Source organism: Clarias gariepinus, chromosome 7 (genome assembly GCF_024256425.1).
Source record: "Clarias gariepinus isolate MV-2021 ecotype Netherlands chromosome 7, CGAR_prim_01v2, whole genome shotgun sequence".
In the NCBI taxonomy this organism is placed as follows: Eukaryota; Metazoa; Chordata; class Actinopteri; order Siluriformes; family Clariidae; genus Clarias; species Clarias gariepinus.
In genome coordinates, this window is record NC_071106.1 from 2,057,501 (window position 1) to 2,084,641 (window position 27,141).

Sequence of the window (27,141 nt, forward strand, 5' to 3'; positions counted from 1 at the left end):
CACCCATGTGCAGACAGACAGATGTGCACACAGACAGTTGTGCATGTAGACAGACAGATGTTCACACAGACAGACAAACAGATGTGTAGACAGACAGGCAGACAGATGTGTAGACAGACAGATGTGCACACAGACAGGTGTGCATGTAGACAGACAGATGTTCACACAGACAGATGTGTAGACAGACAGATGTGCACACAGACAGTTGTGCATGTAGACAGACAAATGTTCACACAGACAGACAGACAGATGTGTAGACAGACAGGCAGACAGATGTGTAGACAGACAGATGTGCACACAGACAGTTGTGCATGTAGACAGACAGATGTGCACACAGACAGATGTGCAGACAGACAGATGTGCACACACAGTTGTACATGTAGACAGACAAATGTTCACACAGACAGACAGACAGATGTTTACACAGACAGACAAACAGACAGACACACGTGCAGACAGACAGTTGTGCGTGTAGACAGACAGATGTTCACACAGACAGACAGATGTGTAGACAGACAGATGTGTAGACAGACAGGCAGACAGATGTGCACACAGACAGTTGTGCATGTAGACAGACAGATGTTCACACAGACAGACAAACAGATGTGTAGACAGACAGGCAGACAGATGTGTAGACAGACAGGCAGACAGATGTGTAGACAGACAGATGTGCACACAGACAGGTGTGCATGTAGACAGACAGATGTGCACACAGACAGACAGACAGATGTGTAGACAGACAGGCAGACAGATGTGCCGACAGACAGTTGTGCATGTAGACAGACAGATGCTTACACAGACAGACAGACAGACAGACAGACAGATGTGTAGACAGACAGGCAGACAGATGTGTAGACAGACAGATGTGCACAAGACAGTTGTGCATGTAGACAGACAAATGTTCACACAGACAGACAGACAGATGTGTAGACAGACAGGCAGACAGATGTGTAGACAGACAGATGTGCACACAGACAGTTGTGCATGTAGACAGACAGATGTTCACACAGACAGACAGACAGATGTGTAGACAGACAGGCAGACAGATGTGTAGACAGACAGATGTGCACACAGACAGTTGTGCATGTAGACAGACAGATGCTCACACAGACAGACAGACAGACAGATGTGCACACAGACAGTTGTGCATGTAGACAGACAGATGTTCACACAGACAGACAGACAGATGTTTACACAGACAGACAAACAGACAGACACACGTGCAGACAGACAGTTGTGCGTGTAGACAAACAGATGTTCACACAGACAGACAGATGTGTAGACAGACAGATGTGTAGACAGACAGGCAGACAGATGTGTAGACAGACAGTTGTGCATGTAGACAGACAGATGCTTACACAGACAGACAGACAGGCAGACAGATGTGTAGACAGACAGGCAGACAGATGTGTAGACAGACAGATGTGCACACAGACAGTTGTGCATGTAGACAGACAGATGTTCACACAGACAGACAGACAGATGTGTAGACAGACAGGCAGACAGATGTGTAGACAGACAGGCAGACAGATGTGCCGACAGAGAAACAGAGAGACAGATGTGTAGACAGACAGGCAGACAGATGTGCCGACAGAGAAACAGAGAGACAGATGTGTAGACAGAGAGACAGGCAGACAGATGTGCAGACAGACAGATGTACACAGATGTTCGGACAGAGGGTGTAGTATACAGTATTTAACTCTGAAGTGATTAACGAACGTTAGTTTATTAGTGGGTTGGTTTAATAGGGAAGGCGTGTGTTTGTGGGCGTGTCTAATTTGCATATTTATGCATATTTATATAACCTGATATTTGTAGCTAAGGTGAATTAGTAAATGTTCTCAAGAGACACATTGTCTTAAGATGCCATGTCCATTTTACTTTAAGCAGACTTTGTGTGTGTGTGTGTGTGTGTGTGTGTGTGTAGAGGTCTGTAATAGGACAGGGCCATACACAGTCAGATCTCCTCCCCTTTCCCTCATGGCCTATATTTAACCCGGCATGGAGCCTCGTCTCAGTAACAGCACTCCTACACACACACACACACACACACACACACGCATGAACATACTGAACTGAACACTTGTACTGGACTTCCTTTCCTAAAGAACACGTTGGATATTGACTCTGAACATTTTGGACTTTTTATGGATTAAACACAGAACATGAAGCGTGAGGGGACACTTGACTCTTTCAGACCTGGTAAGACACGGACACACACACTCACACACACACACACACGCACACACACACACGGCTGAACAGTGCAGGTGACAGGTGACGTTTGTAGGGAATTATTATTTCTTATTACATAGACACACTTGCAGGACAGGTGAACTGTTAGACACACACACACACACACACATATCACCTGACATCACCCCCACCCCCCACTCCACCCCTCTGCAGCAGGGCATTATGGGCATCAGGGGTGTTTGATCCGACTTACGCTGGCATGGACAAGAGAACAAACTGTACACGCATTAGAGAGATTACAGAGCCATGAACTATAATGACCTTTATTATTATTATTATTATCATTATTATTATTATTATCAACTATAATTGCTTACATAAGTGTCAAGTAATTGCTATACAACTAATCCAAAGTAAAGAAAAAAATCCTTAAACACATGTTAGGAATGCACGGCTCGTTCAGATTATCTTGCAATTACATAATTTCAATAATAATAACGCTCGATCAGTGCAGGACGCTAGCTAAACCCATGCTAGCTAGCTAAGACTATGTATACAATCAACTATTGAGTTTAACTAGCTAGCTCTCATTGAACTTTGTTAACCAATAATAAACATCTAGCTAGCTTAGATTATTTATATGATGAATATTTACTTTACTAGCTAGCGCTTGTTAGAATTTGTTAGCCAATCATACAAAACTAGCTAGATGATTGCATTGTTAAAGTTTGCATTGTTGAATTTATAAGTAACTAACTAGCTAAAGATTTGCCATGGAATGTTCAAGCCAACCTTAATGATCCTGATGTAACAATCCATCTTAGCTAGAGGTCCCCAAGGCGCTAGCTGTTTATTGAACATGAATTTATAATGTATTCATTATCACTACTTGGGAAGCTAGCCTTACTATCTCGCTAAGAGCTATCATTTGAACATGTTAGCTAATCACAGAATTCAATAACTGGTAAACACACGTTGCAAAAACACAGTTAGCACGCTAGTAACACTTTGCTCCGAACGTGATCGAGTGTTGTGATTAGATTAGTGCAGTTGTTAATATTTAACTGTAGTTGCTATCTCTAAAGCTAGCTAGCAGTGTAGCTAATTATGTGTGACGCTGCCCACATTGTTGTATTTAATTCTTTAATGTATAGAGTAGTTAGACAGAGAAAGATATTAAACGTTAGCGCTGAGTTTTAAAGTTAGATTTCCTTATTGCATCCTCAATTCTAGACATAAAGTTTTATCATTTTCGGAACAATAAAAGTTTTATCAGCTCATGTTTCTCAACCTAGATTGCGCTTTAGATTTACGCTGCGTTCTGATTGGCTGAGCACAAAGTGCTGCGCGTAAACACATGCGTGTGTATACAGTTAGGGAACGGCATAAACAATTTCAAATTAAATATAAAGTAATTAGTGAGTCCCTGAGTCCCTGTGTGTGTCCCTGTGTGTGTGTGTGTGTGTGAGTGTGTGGGGCTTCCTCCACTGAACCGTGATAATCAGCTCCAGATTATGTAAACCACAGATTATGGAACATTCCGACAGCCGTTTACTGCCTCGGGTGGAAAATCGTTCACTCAGTGACGTCTGAGAGAAGCAGAGATAAGACAATGCTCGTCAGACTTCATTACTGTTATGTAACTTATTTTCAGTGCCAATGGTGCGACGGGCAGCCCAAATCAACCTCCGGAAAACCACCCGCAACCCCCGAGACAGTCTGAACAAGCCGATTAGGAGAGCAAATAGTGAGAGAAAATGATATTTCAGAAAGTGCTTATTGGGTTAATACATGTTACCTTTCAGTGGGATTACTATAAAGTTCATCAAATTAATGTTAATACTTTCCCAAAATTTCTGACTAAAACAGTTTTTGGGCATTTTTTTTAAAGATGATACTTTTTCAGGTGGAAAGTATTTTCCTGTGATCCTGCAAACAATCAGTGAAGTAGAAGGATGCTAAAAAAAAATTATTAAAAAAAATCAAACTGCGGCCTACATAAATTGCATAGATTGCAAAATTAATATATATATATGGCCACATGGGACGACAAAATAGATATGTCTGTTTGTAAAATAGAAATATGTAATTTTATATTTTATATGCGTAATCATAAACTATTTTTACTTAGAAATAGACATTTAGATTTTAAAATACAAACGTGTAAAATAGTAAAATAAATACTAAAACAAATACTGAGTAAAAACGATATTTTACAAAATGCTTATTAGAAGGTTCATAAACTTAATGTTAATACTTTACCAAAATTCCTGGCTAGAACAATTTTTCTAGCCAGTGGACAGTTTTTTTTAAGATGATGCACTGGTAGACAAATTGGTGTGACAAGTATTTTCTATGATCCTACAAGCAAAAAACTAATCACACAGTGGAGTAAAAGTGTAAAAAATCAAACTGCAGCCTAAATAAATTGAAAAATACATAAGAGTTATTGCAGAATTTATATATAGCCACAGGGGATTATAAAATAAATGTGTCTGTTTGTAAAGTAGACCTGTCTAATCATAAATTGTGACCGTAAAATAGATATGTGTGACCATAAAATAGATACGTGTGTCCACAAAATAGATACGTGTGACCGTAAAATAGATACGTGTGACCACAAAATAGATACGTGTGACCTTAAAATAGATACGTGGGACCATAAAATAGATACGTGTGTCCACAAAATAGATACGTGTGACCATAAAATAGATACGTGTGACCGTAAAATAGATACGTGGGACCGTAAAATAGATACGTGTGACCATAAAATAGATACGTGTGACCATAAAATAGATACGTGTGACCGTAAAATAGATACGTGGGACCGTAAAATAGATACGTGTAACCACAAAATAGATACGTGTAATGACAAAATAGATACGTGTAATGACAAAATAGATACGTGTAACCACAAAATAGAAACATGTAATGACAAAATAGATACGTGGGACTGTAAAATAGATACGTGGGAACGTAAAATAGATAGGTGGGACCGTAAAATAGATACGTGAGATCGTAAAATAGATACGTGTGACCGTAAAATAGATACGTGTGACCACAAAATAGATACGTGTGACCTTAAAATAGATACGTGGGACCATAAAATAGATACGTGTAACCACAAAATAGATACGTGTAATGACAAAATAGATACGTGTAATGACAAAATAGATACGTGTAACCACAAAATAGAAACATGTAATGACAAAATAGATACGTGGGACTGTAAAATAGATACGTGAGATCGTAAAATAGATACGTGACATCGTAAAATAGATACGTGTGACCAAAAAAATAGATACGTGGGACCATAAAATAGATACGTGGGACTGTAAAATAGATACGTGAGATCGTAAAATAGATACGTGACATCGTAAAATAGATACGTGTGACCAAAAAAATAGATACGTGGGACCATAAAATAGATACGTGTAACCACAAAATAGATACGTGTAATGACAAAATAGATACGTGTGACCATAAAATAGATACGTGGGACCATAAAATAGATACGTGGGAACAAAAAATAGATACGTGGGAATGTAAAATAGATACGTGTGACCACAAAATAGATACGTGTAGTGACAAAATAGATACGTGTAATGACAAAATAGATACGTGAAACCACAAAATAGAAACGTGTAATGACAAAATAGATACGTGGGACTGTAAAATAGATACGTGAGATCGTAAAATAGATACGTGACATCGTAAAATAGATACGTGTGACCGTAAAATAGATACGTGGGAACGCAAAATAGATACGTGTGATCGTAAAATAGATACGTGTGACCGTAAAATAGATACGTGTGACCACAAAATAGATACGTGTGACCTTAAAATAGATACGTGGGACCATAAAATAGATACGTGTAACCACAAAATAGATACGTGTAATGACAAAATAGATACGTGTAATGACAAAATAGATACGTGTAACCACAAAATAGAAACGTGTAATGACAAAATAGATACGTGGGACTGTAAAATAGATACGTGTGACCATAAAATAGATACGTGGGAACGTAAAATAGATAGGTGGGACCGTAAAATAGATACGTGAGATCAAAACGTAAAATAGATACGTAGGACTGTAAAATAGATACGTGTGACCATAAAATAGATACGTGGGACCATAAAATAGATACGTGGGAACGTAAAATAGATACGTAGGAATGTAAAATAGATACGTGTGACCGTAAAATAGATACGTGTGACCACAAAATAGATACGTGTGACCTTAAAATAGATACGTGGGACCACAAAATAGATACGTGTAATGACAAAATAGATACGTGTGACCATAAAATAGATACGTGGGACCATAAAATAGATACGTGGGACCATAAAATAGATAGGTGGGATCGTAAAATAGATACGTGAGATCGTAAAATAGATACGTAGGAATGTAAAATAGATACGTGGGACCGTAAAATAGATATGTTGGACCGTAAAAAATACATACATGAGACTGTAAAATAGATACGTGTGATTGTAAAATAGATACGTGGGACCGTAAAATAGATACGTGGGAACGTAAAATAGATACGTGGGACCGTAAAATATATACGTGGGACTGTAAAATAGATACGTGTGACCGTAAAATAGATACGTGGAAACGTAAAATAGATAGGTGGGACCGTAAAATAGATACGTGGGACCATAAAATAGATACGTGTAACCACGAAATAGATACGTGTAATGACAAAATAGATACGTGTAATGACAAAATAGATACGTGTAATGACAAAATAGATACGTGTGACCATAAAATAGATACGTGGGAACGTAAAATAGATAGGTGGGACCATGAAATAGATACGTGGGACCGTGAAATAGATACGTGTGACCGTAAAATAGATACGTGGGACAGTAAAATAGATACGTGTGATCGTAAAATAGATACGTGGGATTGTAAAATAGATACGTGGGAACGTAAAATAGATACGTGTTACCACAAAATAGGACCATTAAATAAATATGTCTCGTTTGTGATCACATGTCTGTACTGTACGTATCTGTTTTGTGATCATGTCTGTATTTTGGAGTCACACATGCTGTACGTTTCTATACGTATGATCCTGAAAAACAGATATATTCATTTACTCTATGTATGAAAACGAATTTGTACATAAAAAACCGGGGAAAGGGAAGTTGACAAGCATGTAATAATATCGAAATAATTCACTAAAGACTTTCTCAGCACTTACAGGAAGTGACACAAAGTGACAGGAAGTGACACATCTCAATAGAGTGTGGGTTTTAGACATTGGTACTTTACACATCCTTTCCCAGAAACGCATTGAAAATACAAAAGTACCAGTCAGTATAGGTGTGACACACACACACACACACACAAAGTGACTGATTTAAGATTCAAGGTGCTTTACTGGCATTAGAAATATGAATATTGGTACAGCACAAGCCCGGAAATACTGTAGGTCAGAAAAAGAACAGGGTTTTTTGTGTATTTGTCACTTAAATGATTCAGATCATCAAACACATGCTGTTGTTTGTTACACTAAGTTAACCCGAGTAAATAAAAAAGACAGTTTTTAAGTTATAATGTGATTCATTAGGGGAAAAAGCCTTTTATGAGAATAACATCATACCAACAGTCACACATGGTGGTGGTACTGTGATGGTCGAATCAGGGCCTAGGTGACTTGACATAACTGGTGGAACCATACATTTTGTACTCGTCACCTCAAGATCAGGCGCACTTGACTTAAAGCAGCAGGACCACGATCCGAAAACATGCCAACACGTCCAACTCTGAATGGTTGAAGAGAAATAAAATAAAGGTTTTTGAGTGGCCTAGTTAAAGTCCAGACTTAAATATGTTTGAGATGCTGTGGCATGAACAGTTTAAACCCTCCAATGTGGCTGTATTAAAGCAATTCAATTCAATTTTATTTGTACAGCGCTTTTAACAAGTGACATTGTCGCTAAGCAGCTTTACACAATCTAAAGAATTATTTAAGTGTGTATGAAATGTGAATGTGTATAAATCAAAATGATCAGCGATCATGTGATGAGATCTCCAACCAGAAGCAGGACACAAGGACGAGTCAGACAGTTCCAGAGAGCAGAGGGGGTCTGGATCACTGGTAGCTCAGGAGAGACATGTATAGCTCGACAGAGAGAGAGAAAGAGTAAAAGGGGGAGAGAGGAAAGAGAAAGAGGGGAGGGAAGAGAAGAAGAGGAGAGATGGCAGTTAGGTATGGTCACAGTCACACAGTGTATAATGTGAATGTATATTAACTGTAGAGTGCAAGCAGAGACTCCGGCAGGACTAACTATGACATCATAACTAAAAGGGAGGAGCCAGAAGGAAACACAGACATGAGGGGGAACTGGAATGTAAAGCGACCATCATAATCACCTCACCGTCAAATTTAAATTTTATCTGTCACATACACAGTCATACACAGTACGATATGCAGTGAAATGCTTATACGACCGCCAGTGACCTTAAAAAAATAAAAACTTATACGTTAAAAATAAATAAAAAGAATAAAAAGAAATACTAAAGAAAAATAAATTGAACTAGTAAAATAAACTGTACAAATAAGGGCATTATAAAAATATGACAAAATATAGAAATATAGAAGAAAAAAAAGTATATATATAAATACTTTAACAAACCTGAGTGATGAATGAGAGTGAGGAAGACAGCATCTAAACATACCAGTTCACCATAATACTCTACGTCCATGAGTCCCCCAGATCTGCCCCTTTACCTCAGGCAAATCTGTTTACAAAAATGCTTGATTAAATATACATTAAAACAATTCTGCAAAGAAGAGAGGGCCAAAATTTCTCCACAGTGATGTGAAAGACACACTGTCAGTTATCTTAAAGACCAAGCGTGGCACAACCAGTTATTGGGTTGTTATGGCAATAACTTTTTTTCACACAGGGGCATCATTTTAAACTTTGTGTAATAATAAAATGTTGATGATCTGAATCATTTCAGTTAAACATGCGGAAAAATCAGTAGATATGATATGTGCACACATAGATAGGCAGCACAGTGTAGCTTGAGCCAGTTGTCCAGACACCACAATTTGGCCCTGATGCCCATAGCTACAGTTACAATATCTTGTTACAGTGGTGACTGGAAGTGGGTGGGATATATTAGGCCACAAGTAAACCTTTTATTCCTGAAGTTGATGTGTTAGATGCAGAGAAAATAGGGAAAGGTAAGGATTTGAGTGACTTTGACAAGGGACAAATTGTGATGTCTAGAGGACCGTCTTTGAGCAATTCCAAAACTGCAGCTCTCGTGGGATGTTCATGATTTAAACACGTAGACGCTTCTTCTGATTCAAATAGAAGATCTAGTTAGGATCAAATTGATGGAAAGGTTAATGCTCGTTATAGTAAGGATATTATTATTATTATTATTATTATAATCTAATGGCTCATCAGTGTATATTAGTTTATTATTGCTACTTTAATGTTTTTGACTTTATTTGACTCTCATTTTTTTCGTTGTTTATTTTTCATCTTTATTCATTACTCCAATTTTTTTTAATGACTTCTGTGAAAAAAAAAAAAAATCACTTCCTGACTTTAATGAATGAGGGATTTCACTTCCGGCAGTCGTGTGACGTAGGAGGCATAGTCACGCCCCGTGCGCGTGAAAGACCGCCGCGTTGGCCCCGCCCCCGCCCAACTAACCCCCCTCCCCCCTCCCTCGCTGCAGTGTGAATGGCGCTCAGACACAGAGGGGGAAGGAGCGGACACGGCGCGCGCGCTCGGTTCCACAGGAAAATCCCTCTAATGTCAGGAGGAGGAACAGTAAGTCATCATTATTCACATTATTACACACCATAAACCATGAAGGATCCGTTATAAACATTTTTAAATCCGTGTTGTTTCCCTTAAATATACACGAATCGCTCGGTGAAACGTCGGGCTAGCTCTGTTAGCATCCGTCCGTTAACAACGGGCTCCTTTGTTTCGACGCGCGAGACGCTCTCTCAGCGCCGAATTTGAGGCGATTGGCGTCTGTTTACATCCGTTTTTAACATCATATCGGTTTTAGTACTTCATTCACACAGTTTAGTGTTTGTACCAGCAAATATTTAACGCTATAGAAGCTTTCTAGATAAGATAAACCGTAGATTCCCATCCACTTTAGGACAAGTCCCGCCTCCTGCGCGGTGATTGGTTAGTTCCGGCTCACCTCATGCGTTCTGATTGGCTAGGAGTTCAATTTTCCGTTCGGCTCTATAAAGGACGTTTTGAACCAACCAATCCGCGTGGGGTGTCTGAATACGGATGGGTTGTGTAGCGGATGCGGCTAAAACGAACTCTCATAAACTGCTTTATTAAACATGTACCCAAGTTAAACCGTCGTGTTTATTGTCACACGAGCTTGATGACTTATAGTGGTTGTTTTTTTCTTCTGTAAGGTTGTTTGTAGGTTGTTTGGATGTATAAAACTATAAGTTGTGTTAGTCAACATTATGAACGGGGAGAGTGTTGATTATTAGCGCCTCTAACACGTCACGCGGTGTCACGTGATACAGGTGTACCACAGCGCGAGACAGGTAACACGTGGGGTCTCAGATTAACACTCCAGACAGGATGCTCGGTGTGTGTGTGTTGGTGTGTTTTAGCCTGTTTAAAGGGTGTGTGTGTGTGTGTGTCAGGGACAGAGAACATTACTGGTGTCTTATTCTCCTGGAGTTTAGTTCACAAAGTAGTCTCACCCTGCAGCACTCTATATACACACACTCGCACATGTCCTTTCTCAAACTCACACACCACACAAAGTCTTTGTAATATCTACTTTCTCACACACACACCTTGCTTGTCTCTTACTCACTGACACACTCATATTGACTCACTGACTGACACACACTTTCACACTCACTCGTCATATGCTGATGAACACACACACACATCACTTGTCTCTCACTCTTACACACACAATAGCAGACAGGGATAAATTGTGTAAAGACTGGGTGTGCATGTGTCTCTGTGTGTGTCCCTGTCCTTAAAAGAGGAACAGGGTGAGTTCACACACTTGACATTAAACCCCAGGCTGTTAGAAGAGCTGCGCTGGTGAGGAGTTCTGTCTAATGTAATACTGAGGTTAGATGTCCCTGCCCACGCTGGACCTCTGCCAGGGGGTGAGAGTGGGTGTTGGAGGATGGGTGTGGAAGGGTGGGTGATTGGGGGATGAGAGGGTGTTTGAGATAGGGGTTGTTTTGAGGGAGCTCACTGACTTAAGCGAGTGTTGGAAAGTCCTTCAGCTGAGATGTAGAATATTACCTGAAGTGAAGTAACACACCTGGGTGTGTGTGTGTGACAGTATGTTGTGTCTCAACACTAAAAGTAAAAATCTCCAGTTAAAACTCTTTTTTTTTTTTTTTTAACACACATTCCATTTGCGTAGAGTGTTTACTGACTGTTTGTGTGTGTGGGTTTTTTCTCCTCCTTGTGGGTGCAGAAGTGATGATTTGTTTCCTAACTGTAATGTACCAGAGTAAGGAAGTGCATGTGTGTGTGTGTGAGTGAGTGTGTGAGTGTTTCACGTCCTTCAGGTTTCACAAACGGTTCCGTTCCTAGAAGTCCGTTGTGTAATGCTCTCCAGGTGACGGTGTGTCTCTCAGGGTTGGGTATCATGCTGACGTCAGACTCCAGGGTGGCGTCGTACACACACAAACGCACACACACTCACTCTGTACACTCCTCCTCCGCTCGCGGTGACACGAGCCCCAGTGTTTATACCCCAGAAGTTCAGCGCTCTGTGTGTGTTCCTTTACTTTTGAGTGAGTGATGTTCACCAGGACTTACACCTAAATGAAGAACAGATTGTGTTTAGTCTCTCAGACATTTAATTATTATTATTTTCATTACAAAAGCCGATGTTTAAAGTGTTAATCTTAACCCCGCCCCCTGTGCCGTGATTGGTTACCGCTGACTCACCTTCCTGTGTTTTGATTGGCTGGTGACTCACCTTACTTCACCATCTGATGTTTTTGGTAATCATGTATGCAGTATGATGTCATGTGTACCGAGCATCAGTGATCATAAATAATGGCAGCTACAGACTCTTCCTTGTGTGATTGTATGATACGACTGTGTGTGTGTGTGTTTGCAGGAAACCCAGCAGTAAAATGGAGGATAGCTTCGATTGCGACTGCGGTGAGCTGGAGCCACCCGATCACTGAGGGAGAGCGTTTGTGCTAAGCCGGGCCGACCTCGTGCTCCTCCTCGTATTCCTCATCCCCCATCTTCCTCAACCCCCCCCTCCTCCCACCCCCTCACCTCAACCCACCTAACCCCGCCCCTCAGACTGCACGGTGCTCAGTTCATTAGGATCGTCATGCTGCTGCCGCTCAGGACCAGTCGTACACTGGGCGTGTCGTCGGTGCTGTGAGGATGCTGCTGCTGCTGCCGCGACTCGCCTTCACACCCGTGTTTCAGCACTGATCATTCCGTTACACTGTCTGCCAGTACTGGAGTAAACCCCGCCCCCCACATCCTTATTTACACACACCACAAGGAATCGCCGTTTTTCATTTCTCCTTACCTGGAAGGTTCTTATTTTTAAGGTGCTTAAAACCGGCGTCCGAGAGAATCGGAAGTAAAAAAAAAAATGGCAGAGAAATTCGAGAGCCTGATGAACATCCACGGGTTCGACCTGGGCCCGCGCTACATGGACCTGAAGCCGCTGGGTTTCGGCGGGAACGGCCTGGTGTTCTCGGCGGTGGACCGGGACTGCGACAAGCGCGTGGCCGTGAAGAAGATCGTCCTGACGGACGCGCAGAGCGTCAAGCACGCGTTGCGAGAGATCAAGATCATCCGCCGGCTCGACCACGACAACATCGTGCGCGTGTTCGAGACGCTGGGGCCGAGCGGGCGGCAGCTGAGCGAGGACGCCGGCTCGCTGACCGAAGTGAACTCGGTGTACATCGTGCAGGAGTACGTGGAGACGGACCTGTGCAGCGTGCTGGAGCAGGGCCCGCTCTCCGAGGAGCACGCCCGTCTGTTCGTCTACCAGCTGCTGCGCGGACTCAAGTACATCCACTCGGCCAACGTCCTGCACAGAGACCTCAAACCCGCCAACCTGTTCGTCAACACCGAGGACCTGGTGCTGAAGATCGGGGACTTCGGCCTGGCGCGCATCATGGACCCGCACTACTCGCACAAGGTGAGGCGCGACTAGCGTTTATATCAGAAAAGTGTGTGTGTGTATGTGTGTGAGAAGATGAGTGTGACGGTCACGGTTAGATTTTCCTGTCTGTCAGTCAGGTGCCGCAGGTGTGAAACAGGAAGTGAACTGTGTGTGAGGTCACTTCCTGTGAGCCCCCCGGCGCTGGAAACGAGCGACAGAATGACAGGAAGTGTTGGTTTGGTTTGTTTGTTTGGGTTATTTTAAGCCGACGTCGTGTCTGGGTGTCTGCGTTTTCTTCCTTGTGGAGTGTGTGATGTTGATCAGACGACGTTGTCGTTGTTTATTCAGCGGCGCTGTGACTAATCCCGCCGCAGACTATAGACTACAGCACGGTGGCCGTTTAATTTTCGCACACACACACACACACACACACACACTCCCTCCCCCCTTCCAGTGAACTCTGTTTCCACCGGCTGTTTCGGCGAAACGCTCACATGGCGCTTTGATTACTCATCACATCTCTTTCATATCACACACACACATACTCGTGATTCACTCACGTTTTTCCAGCTCCGCTGCTTGCACACACACACACGCACTCACTCACACACTCACACTCCTGAGCACGGAGGCCGTGTGTTTATGGAGGGAGGAACGAGGTGCTATTTATGTAGTGTGTCTATGAATAGTTCTCCTTCACTCTCACTCACACACACACACACACACACACACACACACGATGATTTGGTAGTGAAAAGACTTCCAGACTGTGGTGGATACACACCTGAGGTGAATTCTCTGTTGAACTCACACGTGACCTGTTTTTAAAATACGTTTGGCCCATGGAGAGTTTTATACTTGTAGTTTTTGTACAATAGAACAGGTCGGGTTAGGATTTATACTGAGCGCACACACGCGCGCACACGCACACACACACACACGTTACTCAGAATAAAGGATACACTTTATACAGAGAGATAGACTTGGTTAATTGGTGGACCAAACCCCAAATCTAAATCCAAACCCCGTAAAACCTGTGCCACGTTGTTGTGAGGATCGGACGGTCCTTTGTGGCGACCCCTGGACGGGGGGCACCCGAAAGTCCAACAACACAGAGAACGGAGAGCAAAAAACGACGTGAAGGCTGTAAAGGAGAGAGACAGGGAGAGAGAGCGGGGGGGGGTTAACAACTGCCGAGTCCTTTTGGTTTTACAGATAGTGAGTGAGTGATGGTGAAGTGGTCGGGTTTGGGGGAGAGAAGTGTGTGTGTGTGTGTGTAGAGACATACGGTGAGACCGATGGAAAAACAAACAGGAAAAGACACCAAATGGAGAAAAGGTGAAAAAGAGGTTCACACACAGTGATTAGGAGACAATCATTCAGTCAGACAGACAGACGGGACACAGAGCCGTGAGCGATGGCGTCCCCCCCCCTCCCCCCTCTGTCTGACTCAGGTCTTTACCTCTAACTCTAACAGGTGTGGTGTTAAGGGGAGAGAGTAGCTGAGTGTGCAGGTGTACATCTGTCAGTAAGTGGTGTGTGTGTGCGCGCAAATGAATAATGACTCACAAGGTCAGTGACACTATGTCCTTTCCAGGTACATCGCTGACATCTCGAGGAAATACTGTGTGTGTGTGTGGGGACAACAATCACGCTCAACCTGTTTTCATATGACAAAAATAATCCTGCGTTTCTAGGACGTGTTTTTTTTTTTTTTTTTGTAAACACAGTTTCTGCACAGTCATCCTTTATATAACCTTTATTTTATTTTTCTTCTTCCTCTAATTCAGTGTTAACTAGGAAAAGGGAAACATACTTTAAAAAAGAATAAATAAATCAAACTTCATAATTTTTATATTTAATATGTTAAACAGTGTTTATAAAAATAGACAATTGAAAAGCTAGTTTATAATATTATTTTCTAGAGTTAAATGACTAAATAAAAGCGACTGGTCTCTTATCATTTATGTGCCGTCTCGTCTTACGGTTGTAAATGACTGTATCACTTCTCAGTTTATTTAAAAACACTCACCTTTGATCTTTCATAAGACCCATCATGATGCAGTAGATCACAGCACTCTTATATCACTGTTCCACATTTTTATTGTTCAAAACAATAGCATAATGTACAGAACGTCTCAGAAAGGTTTGTGTCAAATTCCATCACAGTGTCAGTTAGTACTGTGTTGTCAGTACGGTCTGTTGTCATGACTACGACGTTTGTTTAAAGCACACCAATAATAGGGACCATCAGGGGTCAGCGTTATGATATTACGATTAATCTTTTTGCTATTTATAAAAATCCTGATTAGATTTTCTTATTTACATTTTGTTTCCGTTCCTAATCAGATTTACTAATTAATTCGTAAGCTCCTCCCACACAGGACACTGTGCCGCCTCCCAGTGTGTGAATGGGGTTAGAGAGCACCACAAGATTATGTGCAAGATGTAAAAGTAACTTTCTGAGAGATTTTGCAATAAAAATATTTACAAACAATCTGTTCAGTACATCAAATATAAATTTTACTAATATACTCGCGTCGCATCGCTCTATAGACACTGTGGAGCTTTTGAACATGGATATAGTTTGGGAGGAGCTTCGTTAACATGTGATCATTCTGTTCACGAAGCTCCTCCCAAACTATACCCATGTTCAAAGGCTCCACAGCGTAAGAAGCCCCTCCCACAGGATCTTCTACTACCTAATGGAAACTAGAACAAACAATTCAGATCAGAACCTTTAGAGTTTCCTCATCTGATGCTAATGTTTAATCTATTAAAGGTCACTTGTGTGAATAAGACATTAAAACACACACACAGATCGTCCCTTTAATCTAACTCTGACGCAGACACACACACACACAGACATGATGTCTCTGTTCCCAGGAATGTTCCTCTACTGGTGTAGGAAAAAAAAAGAGAAAGTCCAGAGTGGAAAGTGTGTGTAAACTGTGTTTGGGGGGGTAAAAGTGCCTCTGAGTCACGCCTCGCCTCGCCCGTCCTGCCTGAGCTGACGTTTCATTATTCATAACGTTGTTAAAGAACAAGTGTGTGTGTGTTGAAAGAGTGTGAAATTTGTGAAAATCTGTGAAAACATAATGCCCTTATTTGACATTTATCCCAAACGACCTCATTTCTGTATGTAAATCATGATATTTGCATATGTAAATCAGGTCTAGGAGTAGATCGAGTTATCGTCGTGTAGCCATTTGAAAACTTTTCTGTATTCCCTCTGAGCCCCGCCCCCTTCCTCAATGAAAAGAGTGCTTCACCATTTAGCGCGGCAAAAATGTTTCCTGTTTATTAACATTGGATACAATCCATAGACATTTGCGGAAAAAAACATTCACCTGATTAGCAGCTGCTTAGCCTAACGTTACGCTAGCACGTTAGATAAATTCCAGTCTGCACATTTATTTATTTATTTTTCCATTTAAATCTAAGCGACGATTAACAGAGAGGTTTTAACGTAAGCTGCTAGTGAGAACGGTTTGGTAAAGGATTACATCGTGTGTATATGATATAATTTTGGAGGAGGGGTGTGGGGGGGTACTTTAATAACTCAGTAATTATGAATTCCGTTTATTTGCGTAGCGTGTTTCAATACTGTTTTAAACCAGACGTCATTGAGTAACGTATGATGATACTTGAGATGCGTATAATGATACTTCGTGCGTATTAATGACATGGTGATTCGAGTGGTATGTTAACTTAAGGGGAAGCTGAGGTTCAAGCACACGGGTAACGCAGCGTGACGTTCGTTCGGTGTGTGTGTGTGTGTTGAAAAGTGCACCAGTGATTTTAACGCCACACTGAAGGAGACAGAAATAGCCCTCATGTGGAAACGGGCACATCAGCACTGCGTTCAGGGCAGTTTGACCAGCATGAGAGAGAGAGAGAGAGGAGTGTGTGTGTGTGTGTGTGTGTGTGTGTGTGTGTGTGTGTGTGTGTGTGTGTGAGAGAGAAACTAAATCACTCTGATGTTGGGTAATGTGACCTGTTGCTTACGTGACTAGCCTGTCCTGCTCCATTTCTCTCTCTCTCTCTCTCTCTCTGTTCTTTGTTTTGCTATCACTTCTTTCTCTCTGACTCACTTTCTGTCTCTCTTTCTCGTCTTTGTTTTGCTATCACCTTCTCTTTCTCTCTCTCTCTTGTGTTTCCTGCCAAAGTGCACTAGTTCTTTATCACACATTCTCTCTCTCTCTCTCTCTCTCTCTCTCTCAGTTCAGTGCTTTATTGGCATGAATGTTAACAAAAAATATTACATGGTTGCCAAAGCAGTTATAAAACGTTGATTATATTATAAATTTCTCTCTCTCAGGGTCACCTGTCAGAAGGTCTGGTGACGAAGTGGTACCGTTCCCCTCGTCTTCTTCTCTCCCCTAATAACTACACTAAAGCCATCGACATGTGGGCCGCCGGCTGCATCTTCGCCGAGATGCTCACAGGAAAAACACTCTTTGCAGGTTAGATTCTTTCCTTATTTCTTTATTACATCTCTTTAGATTTGCCCTGACATGTGTGTGTGTGTGTGTGTGTGTGTAGGTGCTCATGAGCTGGAGCAGATGCAGCTGATCCTGGAGTCGATCCCGGTGATCCACGAGGAGGACAGACAGGAGCTGCAGAGCGTCATCCCAGTGTTTATTAAAAACGACATGTCCGTACCACACACTCCGCTCACTAAACTGATGCCGGGGGTCAGCGCCGAGGGTCAGTGCTCTTCACACACACACACACACACACACACACACACACCAATGCCAGTAATGAAACGCTCCGTCACGCTATAATCTAACGTAACCTGCTCCGCTCACAGCTCTGGACTTCCTGGAGAAGATCTTGACCTTTAACCCCATGGACCGTCTGACGGCGGAGGAGGCGCTGGCTCACCCCTACATGAGCGTGTACTCGTTCCCCATGGACGAGCCGGTGTCCTCTCACCCCTTCCACATCGAGGACGAGGTGGACGACATCCTGCTCATGGACGAGAGCCACAGCCACATCTACAACTGGGACAGGTAACACACACACACACGCGCACACACGCACAGGTTTCAGACTCTCTCGGTCTGGTCTCCTGTAACGAGTTCTGAGTCGTTGCTCCTGTTAATTAGCAGAATGTTAGATGTGTGTGTGTTTAAAATGATCACTTCACCAACTCACTGATATCATAATACACAACTGTTAGCTTCCTCTCCCGTCCGTCTCCCTGTCTGTCTGTCCCCCCCCGTCGGTCTGTCCCTCTCCCCCGTCTGTCTCTCTCTCCCCCCCCCCCCCGTCTGTCTCCCCATCCCCCACCCGTCTGTCTCCCCATCCCCCACCCGTCTGTCTCTCTCTCCCCCCGTCTGTCTGTCTCTCTCTCCTCCCTGTCTGTCTGTCTCTCTCTCCTCCCCGTCTGTCTGTCTGTCTCTCTCTCCTCCCCGTCTGTCTGTCTGTCTCTCTCTCCTCCCCGTCTGTCTGTCTGTCTGTCTGTCTCTCTCTCCTCCCCGTCTGTCTGTCTGTCTGTCTGTCTCTCTCTCCCCCCCGTCTGTCTGTCTGTCTGTCTCTCTCTTCCCCGTCGGTCTCTCTCTCCCCGCCTGTCTCCTCCTTCTCTATGTTCCGGTTGTCTGTCTGTCTCTTTCTATCTTAGCCTCTCTTCTTCACTTTCTTTTTTCCTCTCTCTCTCTCCCTTTCAGTGTGTGTGTGTCTATGTGATACTGGTGACTCGTATCTGTTCTTTATAATTCCTGTAACAGCACCACACACACAGTGTTCTTCCTCTCTTACTTGCACACTGCTGCTGTATTTCTGTCACAGACACACATGAGTACACACTCGGGGTGGTCCTGTGTTTTGTGCTGAGCGTGTGGGTGTGTCTGACGTGCAGGTCTCTCTCTCTCTCTCTCTCAGGTACCACGAGAGTCAGCTGTCGGAGCCCGAGTGGCCCCTGCAGAGCGAGGCAGAGGAGGTGCAGCGCGACCCGCGCGCCCTGTCCGACATCACGGACGACGAGGAGGCGCAGCTGGACCCGCGCAAGTACGCCGACGCCGAGAGCGAGAAGTTCCTGGACGAGCAGCCGTTCGACCTGGGCCCGCGCCACGACGACGACGTCCACCACGAGAACAAGTACTGCGAGCTGGAGTGCGGCCACACCTGCAACTACAAGGCGGCATCGCAGTCCTACCTGGACAACCTGATCTGGAGGGAGAGCGAGGTGAACCACTACTACGAGCCCAAACTCATCATCGACCTCTCCAACTGGAAGGAGCAGCAGAGCAAAGAGCGCGCGGCCGACCGCAAGAGCAAGAGCAAGTGCGAGAAGAACGGCCTGGTGAAGGCCCAGCTGGACAAGGAGAAGCACCACCAGCACCAGCAGGGCTTCGACTTCGACTCCTTCATCGCCGGCACCATCCGCCTCAGCCTGCAGCCCGAGGGCAGCGACATCGGCCTCCTGAACGAACTCAACGAGATCCACAGCTCCGTGTCTCAGCTCAGCAAGTCGGCCAGTCAGGAGAAGGACGAGAAGTGTCAGGTAGTAACGCACACACACACAGTCCTGTGTTTCAGCTCGGTACACTTTCTCTTTCTACTCATGTTTTGTATTATAATTATTATTCTTCCTTTCACTTTCTTTTAATTTTTTTTTTTAAGTTTTCTAACTTTTTTCTTCCTCTTTTTTTATCGATCCTTTTTATTGTTTCCTCACGTTTCCCTATGTGTGTGTGTGTGTGTGTGTGTGTGTGTGTGTTCAGGTGAACCTGGCGCAGCAGTGCCCGTGGGAGAGCAGCGGGAACGAGAGCTGCCTGATCGACGAGGCGTGCTGGGACGAGCAGAAGGACGGCGGCGGGTACGGCGGAGGCTACACCAGCTACCTGGACCGGCTCTTCAGCAAGAAGGACGAGGAGAACCCCTCGGTCCCCTGCTCCCCAGACGTCTCCCCGGACGCCGAGCCCCCGAGAGACGAGACCGTGCCCCGGCTCAACGGCGAGATCGTCCTCGAGTCCCTCGGCTTCGACGCCAAGAAATCCCTGCAGACGCACGTCAGGTGTTCACCGCAGATCGTCCACAAGACCTACAGCAGCATCCTCAAGCACCTGAATTAAACCCACAGCGGCCAGACGGTTATCACCTCGCCTCACAGCGTTCAGCGCGCGGCTGCAGGGGGGCGGGGCTTAGGCTCCCCGGCCAATCGCACAGCAGCGGAGGTTCTCTCTTCACCAGACACGCGTTACTGAACACTGTGATGTGTCGTATAACCCTGAAACACACACACACACACACACACGAGGAGCTCGGCTTGTCCTTATTTTTTTATTATTTTTTAATGTTTAAGTGTGTTATTTTACTTGAAGATTTTCAGAACTTCACACACACACACGGCTCGTCTTCAAGCTGTATTTCTGTTGTGTGTGTGTGTGTTATTTCGATACAAATAACTGTAACAGATTCACTAAAGAGGAAAAAAATCGATACGTTAAAGCTAAGCGAGCCTGGCACGCGGTTCACACACACACGGCGTACTGTAGACACACACACACACACACACACACATGCTGGAGAAGTAGTAGAGAAACAGATATATGAATATATATGAATAAAAAGTTGAGTGAGGAAGGAGCGCCGCACTAACTGTGAGACGGAGGGGGGTGGGGTCACCTGGGTGTGAAGTCTGGCTCCGCCCCCAATCCCCTCGCTCTCTTCCTCTCCACATCACATGTTTATTCCTCGTCTTTCACACGCAGAAGTCGCTCAGCCTGGGTTTCCTCCTCTACGCTTCATCTCTCGCCCCGTCTTTTAATTCAGTTTATTATAATTATTTAATTTTATTATTTATTTCATTTCTTATTTAAGTTACTATACTTAGTTTTCCCTCAGCTTAAATTTTTCTTATTAGATACTAAATATATAAATATATATTATATAAATATATACTTTGTTATTTAGGCGTTTTATTATGAATGACTTTTTTTAAACTCCAACATTTTGATCAGTGTTTAATTTTTTTACATTTTCCATTCAGTATATATTTTTTAGAAAAGCCTCCAGCTATCGGTTCATTAATTATCAAGTCTGAAAAAATACTTTGTTTAAAATTTTTTCCCTTTTTAAACCATTTTTTCCCTCGATGTTAAACTTTTAGTAAAAAAAATATTTAATTTTTAAATCCTTGTTTTTTGGAATTTATAACTATAACCTTTTATAAACCCAAGTAATATAATCCTTTTTTTTTTTTTTATGTAATTTCAGATATACCTTCTTCATTTTTTTCCTTTTAAAATATATTGAACTGAAAGCTCCGCCCCCCAACACACAATGCTACTTTTTATTTTGTAGCAGGTTGATGCCCCCCCTGCCCCACATTGATCCAGATGTTTGGATGTTCTTCCTGACCCCGCCTCACTCTCACTGCCTACGAGCTCAAGCCCCTCCCCCTCCGCTCCTCCTCCCCCGGGGCCGTGGGTGTTCAGTCGGACCTGAGGGCAGCAGCTCAGCCGCTTCTTATTTTATTTTATTTTAAAGCGTCGGTTAGCGTAAGTGTGTTATCTACCTCAGAGGTAACTGTAGACATGCGGAGCGTGTGTGTGTGTGTGTCGTCCCATCCCATGGCTGATTATTTTCTTTCTTTAGCTTCTTCTCCGTTGTTGCTGTAGTGAAGTGTTAAGATCATGTATTTATTTTAAACCGTAAGTAGTGACGTCTATTTATTTTAAGAGCCTCGTTATTTCTCTATGTGACCCTGAATGGTGACTGAGGCATTCAACTTCCACCCTGTGTGTCTGTGTGTGTGTGTGTGTGTACATACATGTGACTGGAGCATCCTCATGGTTTGTGAAGGACTGAAGTTTTTCCAGCGTTTGTTTGTAAGCAGACGCTCCTCCTTTTCTTTTCCCTGAGGTGTGGAGGCGCGGCGGTGGCGGTACGGACCCGGCGCTCCTGAAAGTCTTAATTTGTGTCGTTTTCTTTTTGTACAGCCGTGCGGTGAGAACTCTGTGTGTGTGTGTGCGCGTGTGCATGGACGCTGAGTGTGTGGAAGGTGGCGCTGAAGCGTCCCGGTGGTTTCCCGCCCCGGTTTTGTTTCCTCCCACCTGAGCATGATAACGGTTTAAGGTTATTAGAGCATGTAGTAGAGCTGTGGACTTCTTTCCTCTTTTTATTATTATTATTATTATTATTATTATTGTTTTTTTATTTGTTTTTCGGTTGATGAACTGATACTCCGTTGGTTCTCTGTAAAATAAAACCTAATAAAATGGCCGGTGAAGTTACACGCCTCCTGCTTCTGCTCTGTTTCTCACACACACCTGTGGAACTCTACCACGATATTGAAGGTTTTCATGTGAAGATTAAAAATTAAAAATTTTATTCGTCTCACCCACACAACACACACTGATGTACTTTAAAAAAAATCTACAATATTTTTTATCATTCTCACAATATTAATAAATAAATATATATTTAGTTTATTGTTCTAACAAATTGTTTATATAAAAGCAAAAATAGAAATATGTAAAAACGTAGAAGTATTAACTGTCTAAATCATCAGTATAAAGTAAATGAAAGAACACCCAGAGGTCCTAGAGGTTTTATTGGCACTTGAGGGTGGACAGGAGGGACAGCAAGGTGGGGGCGGAAGTGGGGGTGGGGCAAGTAGGGTAGGCTGGGGGGGGGGCGGTTACAGGGTTTTATAAATAATTGCTGATGCATCAGCTTATTGACCAAACTGATTGGACTCTAAAACGGAGACAGCGTGAGATCTACAGTCTATAATGAGCCGACAGGTCTGTTCTCTCACCACTGCATCAGGAAAACAGTGGTTTAGGAGACTCAGGAGACGAGTTGCTCCATCAGGACAGACAGTTTTCCATAAGCCTGGGCACCCGGGCCCCGCCCACTAAGAAAGAGAGAGTGATGTGGGTGAGGGGCGGAGACAAAGAGATGGACAGGTGAGAGACAGACTAAGAGGTGAAGACAGATAGCAAGATGGAGAGAGACAGACAGGTGGTGTGTGTGTGTGTGTGAGATGGACAGAGAGGGAGACAGAGAGGGACAGGTAGGGAGGGGGAGACAGAGACAAGCAGAACTGCAGGCAGCGAGAAACAGACTTCATTTATTGTGTTTCAGCGCCCTCAAGTGGAACAACTGGGAAATCACGTCTAACACAGAGACAAGAGACAGAGAGACAGTCTGTATAGAGATAAAGTCTTTGTATATATTAATCCATCATAATAGACAGAAAGAAATGGACTGAAAGAGAGAAAGGAAAAGAGACACACACACACACACACACACACACACACAAACCGATGCAGATGAGGACAGAGTGTGAAGACAAAGAGACAAATCAGTTATTGTGTGTGTGTGTGTGAGATGCGATACAATCTCACCCAGCTAGAGACAGTTCTCTAGCTTAGAGCTAAGTTCCTCCACTGATCACCACACACACACACACACACACACATAGTGTGTATGTAAAGCAGGAGTGTCTGATAGTAAAACACACAGATACGATCCTACAGTGTGATGATGTCATCAGTGCGGGACACGTTCCCCTCTGTTCCCCTCTCCTGTACACTCAGAGAGGAATAAACACGAGTCCAGAGGGAAACGTCTCAACTCACACACACTCACACACACACACACACACACACTCAGAGCCTCTGCTCTTCTTGGCATGGCTCCCACGAGGTGTTAGAGACGCTCCTCTGAGGTTCCACTGCATGTTGAAACGGTTGCATCATGGAGCCGCCTGTCAGGGCCGCACGTGTGTGTGTGTGTGTGTGTGTGTGTGGAGAAGTGCAGGAGCTGAGGAGCGTAAGCAACATGAGCTAAATCCATACGCACGACTTCTTACAGATTACTGCAAAATCATGCAAAAGTAGCTCGGACAAACTTCCCACGGTAACAGAAGACGGTTGTGGCGATCCCGCGCCATCTCGGCTAAGTAGCTAGCGGTGGCTAGCTAGCGTTAATCGTTTCTCTTGAACGATCCTCCGTGTAACATCGACATACAGGGACGAGCTAATAGGTAGATAACACGTCCCTGAGATGGAGACAGGAGCTTGTACGAGATCGGGCCCGCAGTGGAACACGCTGACCTTTGACCTCTCGGCTGTTCCTGTTTTTCCGGGCGGAGTGGAAACTCTGAGAGTCGCAGCTGCAGGGTGGAAACCCAGACTTTGGGCGGGTCACTCGTAAGGGCGGGACTGCTGATTGGTGCACAGGGGCGAAGCAGTGTGTGTGTGTGTGTGTGTGTGTGTGTGTGGGCATGTCTGGGTCAGGACGGGGAATTCTGCAGAACCAAATGGAAAATTGCACAGTGTTATACAGATATAAACACAGAGCACACACACACACACACACACACACACACACTCAGAGGATATCAGTGATGTCATACTCTCTATCAGAACAGGACTGTCTCTCCTTCTGTCTGTCTTTTTCTTTATCTGTCTTTACCCCTTGGTCTCTCTATATGTCTGACTTTACCTCTGTCTCTCTTCCTCTGTCTCTCAATATGTCTGTCTCTCTTCCTGTCTCTCTTTATATGTCTGTCTTTCCCCTGTCTCAATATGTCTGTCTCTCCCCCTGTCTCTTTCTCAGTCTGTCTCTTCATATGTCTGTCTCTCTTCCTCTGTCTCTCAATATGTCTGTCTCTCTTCCTGTCTCTCTTTATATGTCTGTCTTTTCCCCTGTCTCAATATATGTTTGTCTCTCCCACATCTCTCTCTCAGTCTGTCTCTTTCTTTATGTCTGTCTCTCTTCCTCTGTCTCTCAATATGTCTGTCTCTCTCCTTCTGTCTCTCTCTTCCCCTATTTCTCTTTATGTCTGTCTCTCCCCATCTCTCTATCTGTTCCTCTCTACCCCTGTCTCTCTTTCTCAGTCTGTCTCTCTCTCTATGTATGTCTCTCTCCCTCTGTCTCTCAATATGTCTATCTTTCTCCTTTTGTCTCTATATCTGTCTCTCTCTTCCCTTATCCCTCTATATGTCTGTCTCTCCCTCTGTCTCTCTATACAATGTGTCTGTCTCCCTATATATCTGTCTCTTTATCTGTCTCTCTCACTTCTATTTCTCTTTCTCCATTTTGTCTTTCTCTGTCTCTCATTGACTTGTCTCTGTGTGTATATCTCCCTCTCTTTTTCTCAACTTTTCCTCTCTGCATCTGTCTGTGACTCCGCGTCTCTCCCTCTCTCTCTCTCTCTCTCTCTCTCTCTCTGCTGCACGGTGGCTCAGTGGTGTCGCTTTGCACCTGCAGGGTCCGGGTTCGATTCCGGCTGTATGCAGTGTCTTTATATAAATACACACACACACACACACACACACACACACACACTTGAGGTCCTGATTGTGTTTATTATTCCAGGATGGAGGATGATACACGGCTTACATAAAAACCTCCAGGACTCTTTATTACACGCTTTATCAGATTTACAGGGATTATTACCCCCCCACATAATATTAAGAGTTTATGAATCTTTTTGAAACCATTTTTTTTCCTCCCACTAAGCCCCGCCCACCTTTTACCACAGGATTGACATTGTGCACGAGGACGATCTGAGCGATTACCTGCACAGTAACATTTAATACTTTATAAGCGATGACACGGATGTGTGATTTACGGGGATTATCTGATCAGGGAGGGAATTTCCCCAACTGTTCTGTTTCACCCCAGGGCTCAGTTCTGTGTGTGTGTGTGTGTGTGTGTGTGTGTGCGTGAGTAGATGAAAGTCAAGGAGAACTTCAGCATTTTATTTCAGATACGCTGACATGAGGAATGTTTCTGGTCTGGATTCTGGGAAAGGCGAGACAGGAGAACACGTTCCTTCCCGAACCTGGCAATAAAAACACGTCTGGACTCGAACAAACATCTCATCAGTGACATCATTAGCGTCTATCCTGTTATCTCATCGGTTCTGAGCCGTCGATGATTAATGGTGTGTGTCAGTAGCTCAGGTTAAGAATTTCGCTCCGTCCCATCCTGCCATATAAGAGGCTTCCAAACGAACATTTACTGACAGAACAAAAATCCGAGTCAGGACCGAAAAGCATCAGCGCGTCAAAATATAAATAAAAACCTGCAATGATTTCAACATTTTTTGCCCAAACTGTTCAGCGTTAGAGAAAGATAAAGACAATAAAGTCAGATGTGGAATTTCGGAAAGCCCCACAAAACCCACCGGCGTGTAAACGGACATCTCAGAATGAAAGTAAAAGATAAATCGTTACCATCGATGTTGTTTATTCTGCCTTCCTGTCTTCCCCATCTACAACCACTTTATCTAGCTCCTTCTGAAGGACGTCCAGAGATTCCCAAGCCAACCGTGATGTCACCTCTACAGCAGGTCCTCCGTAACTCACAGAGCGAAGTGCCTGATTAAGGTATAAACAGTTCAATTAAATTCAATTCAAAGGTCATTGTTACAACTTTGGTCATGCAATAGACATCAAAGCAGTTTTACAGAATCAAAGGAAAATACTGGAAATGTGAGATGAACCCTGATAAACAAATCGAGGGCGATAGTGCAGAGGGAAAAACTCCCTGAGATGGCAGTAAGAAGGAACCCCGAGAGGAACCAGACTCAACAGGGAACCCATCCTCATCTGAGTGATAATGGATAGCAGGGATTGATCTGCAGTCATACTGTGTGTTAGGAGGCTGGATGTTCAGGACAACAGAAGATGTGTTTAAGTTCATATGGAGTCCAGTTCGATGTTGGAGGCTCAGGTACGAAACTGTAAGAAATTCCAGTCTTAAACTATTGAGCAACTGCAGTCACGAGTCCACAGAGAACAGCTGCCAGGACCATTTTCATTGTAAGGTGGAAC

At 43.6% G+C, this 27,141-nt stretch overlaps 1 protein-coding gene across 3 annotated transcripts; it reads left to right on the plus strand.

Moving 5' to 3' along the window:
- Positions 1 to 2,030: 2,030 nt before the first annotated feature.
- On the plus strand, positions 2,031 to 22,581 carry mapk6 (mitogen-activated protein kinase 6). 3 transcript variants are annotated; one of them, XM_053500378.1, is made up of 7 exons: positions 2,031 to 2,202; positions 12,320 to 13,372; positions 17,658 to 17,802; positions 17,882 to 18,046; positions 18,153 to 18,354; positions 19,226 to 19,847; positions 20,068 to 22,581. In XM_053500378.1, the coding sequence occupies exons 2-7, from the start codon at positions 12,818 to 12,820 to the stop codon at positions 20,416 to 20,418; spliced, it is 2,040 nt and encodes a 679-aa protein (XP_053356353.1). In that variant the 5' UTR covers positions 2,031 to 2,202; positions 12,320 to 12,817; the 3' UTR covers positions 20,419 to 22,581. The 3 variants fall into 3 exon arrangements, with proteins under 3 accessions (XP_053356353.1, XP_053356356.1, XP_053356355.1); XM_053500380.1 differs by lacking the exon at positions 2,031 to 2,202 and adding an exon at positions 9,890 to 10,005; XM_053500381.1 differs by lacking the exons at positions 17,882 to 18,046; positions 18,153 to 18,354; positions 19,226 to 19,847; positions 20,068 to 22,581 and having other exon boundaries at positions 17,658 to 17,807.
- The last annotated feature ends 4,560 nt before the right edge of the window (positions 22,582 to 27,141 follow it).

What these genes read in the sequence shown, in the direction of transcription:
- mapk6 (XM_053500378.1), top strand. Translation starts at nt 12,818, where the DNA reads ATGGCAGAGAAATTCGAGAGCCTGATGAACATCCACGGGTTCGACCTG. An exon ending in GCCGGGGGTCAGCGCCGAGG is followed by an intron (nt 18,047 to 18,152) that starts GTCAGTGCTCTT and finishes CTCCGCTCACAG; the next exon opens with CTCTGGACTTCCTGGAGAAG. An exon ending in CACATCTACAACTGGGACAG is followed by an intron (nt 18,355 to 19,225) that starts GTAACACACACA and finishes TCTCTCTCTCAG; the next exon opens with GTACCACGAGAGTCAGCTGT.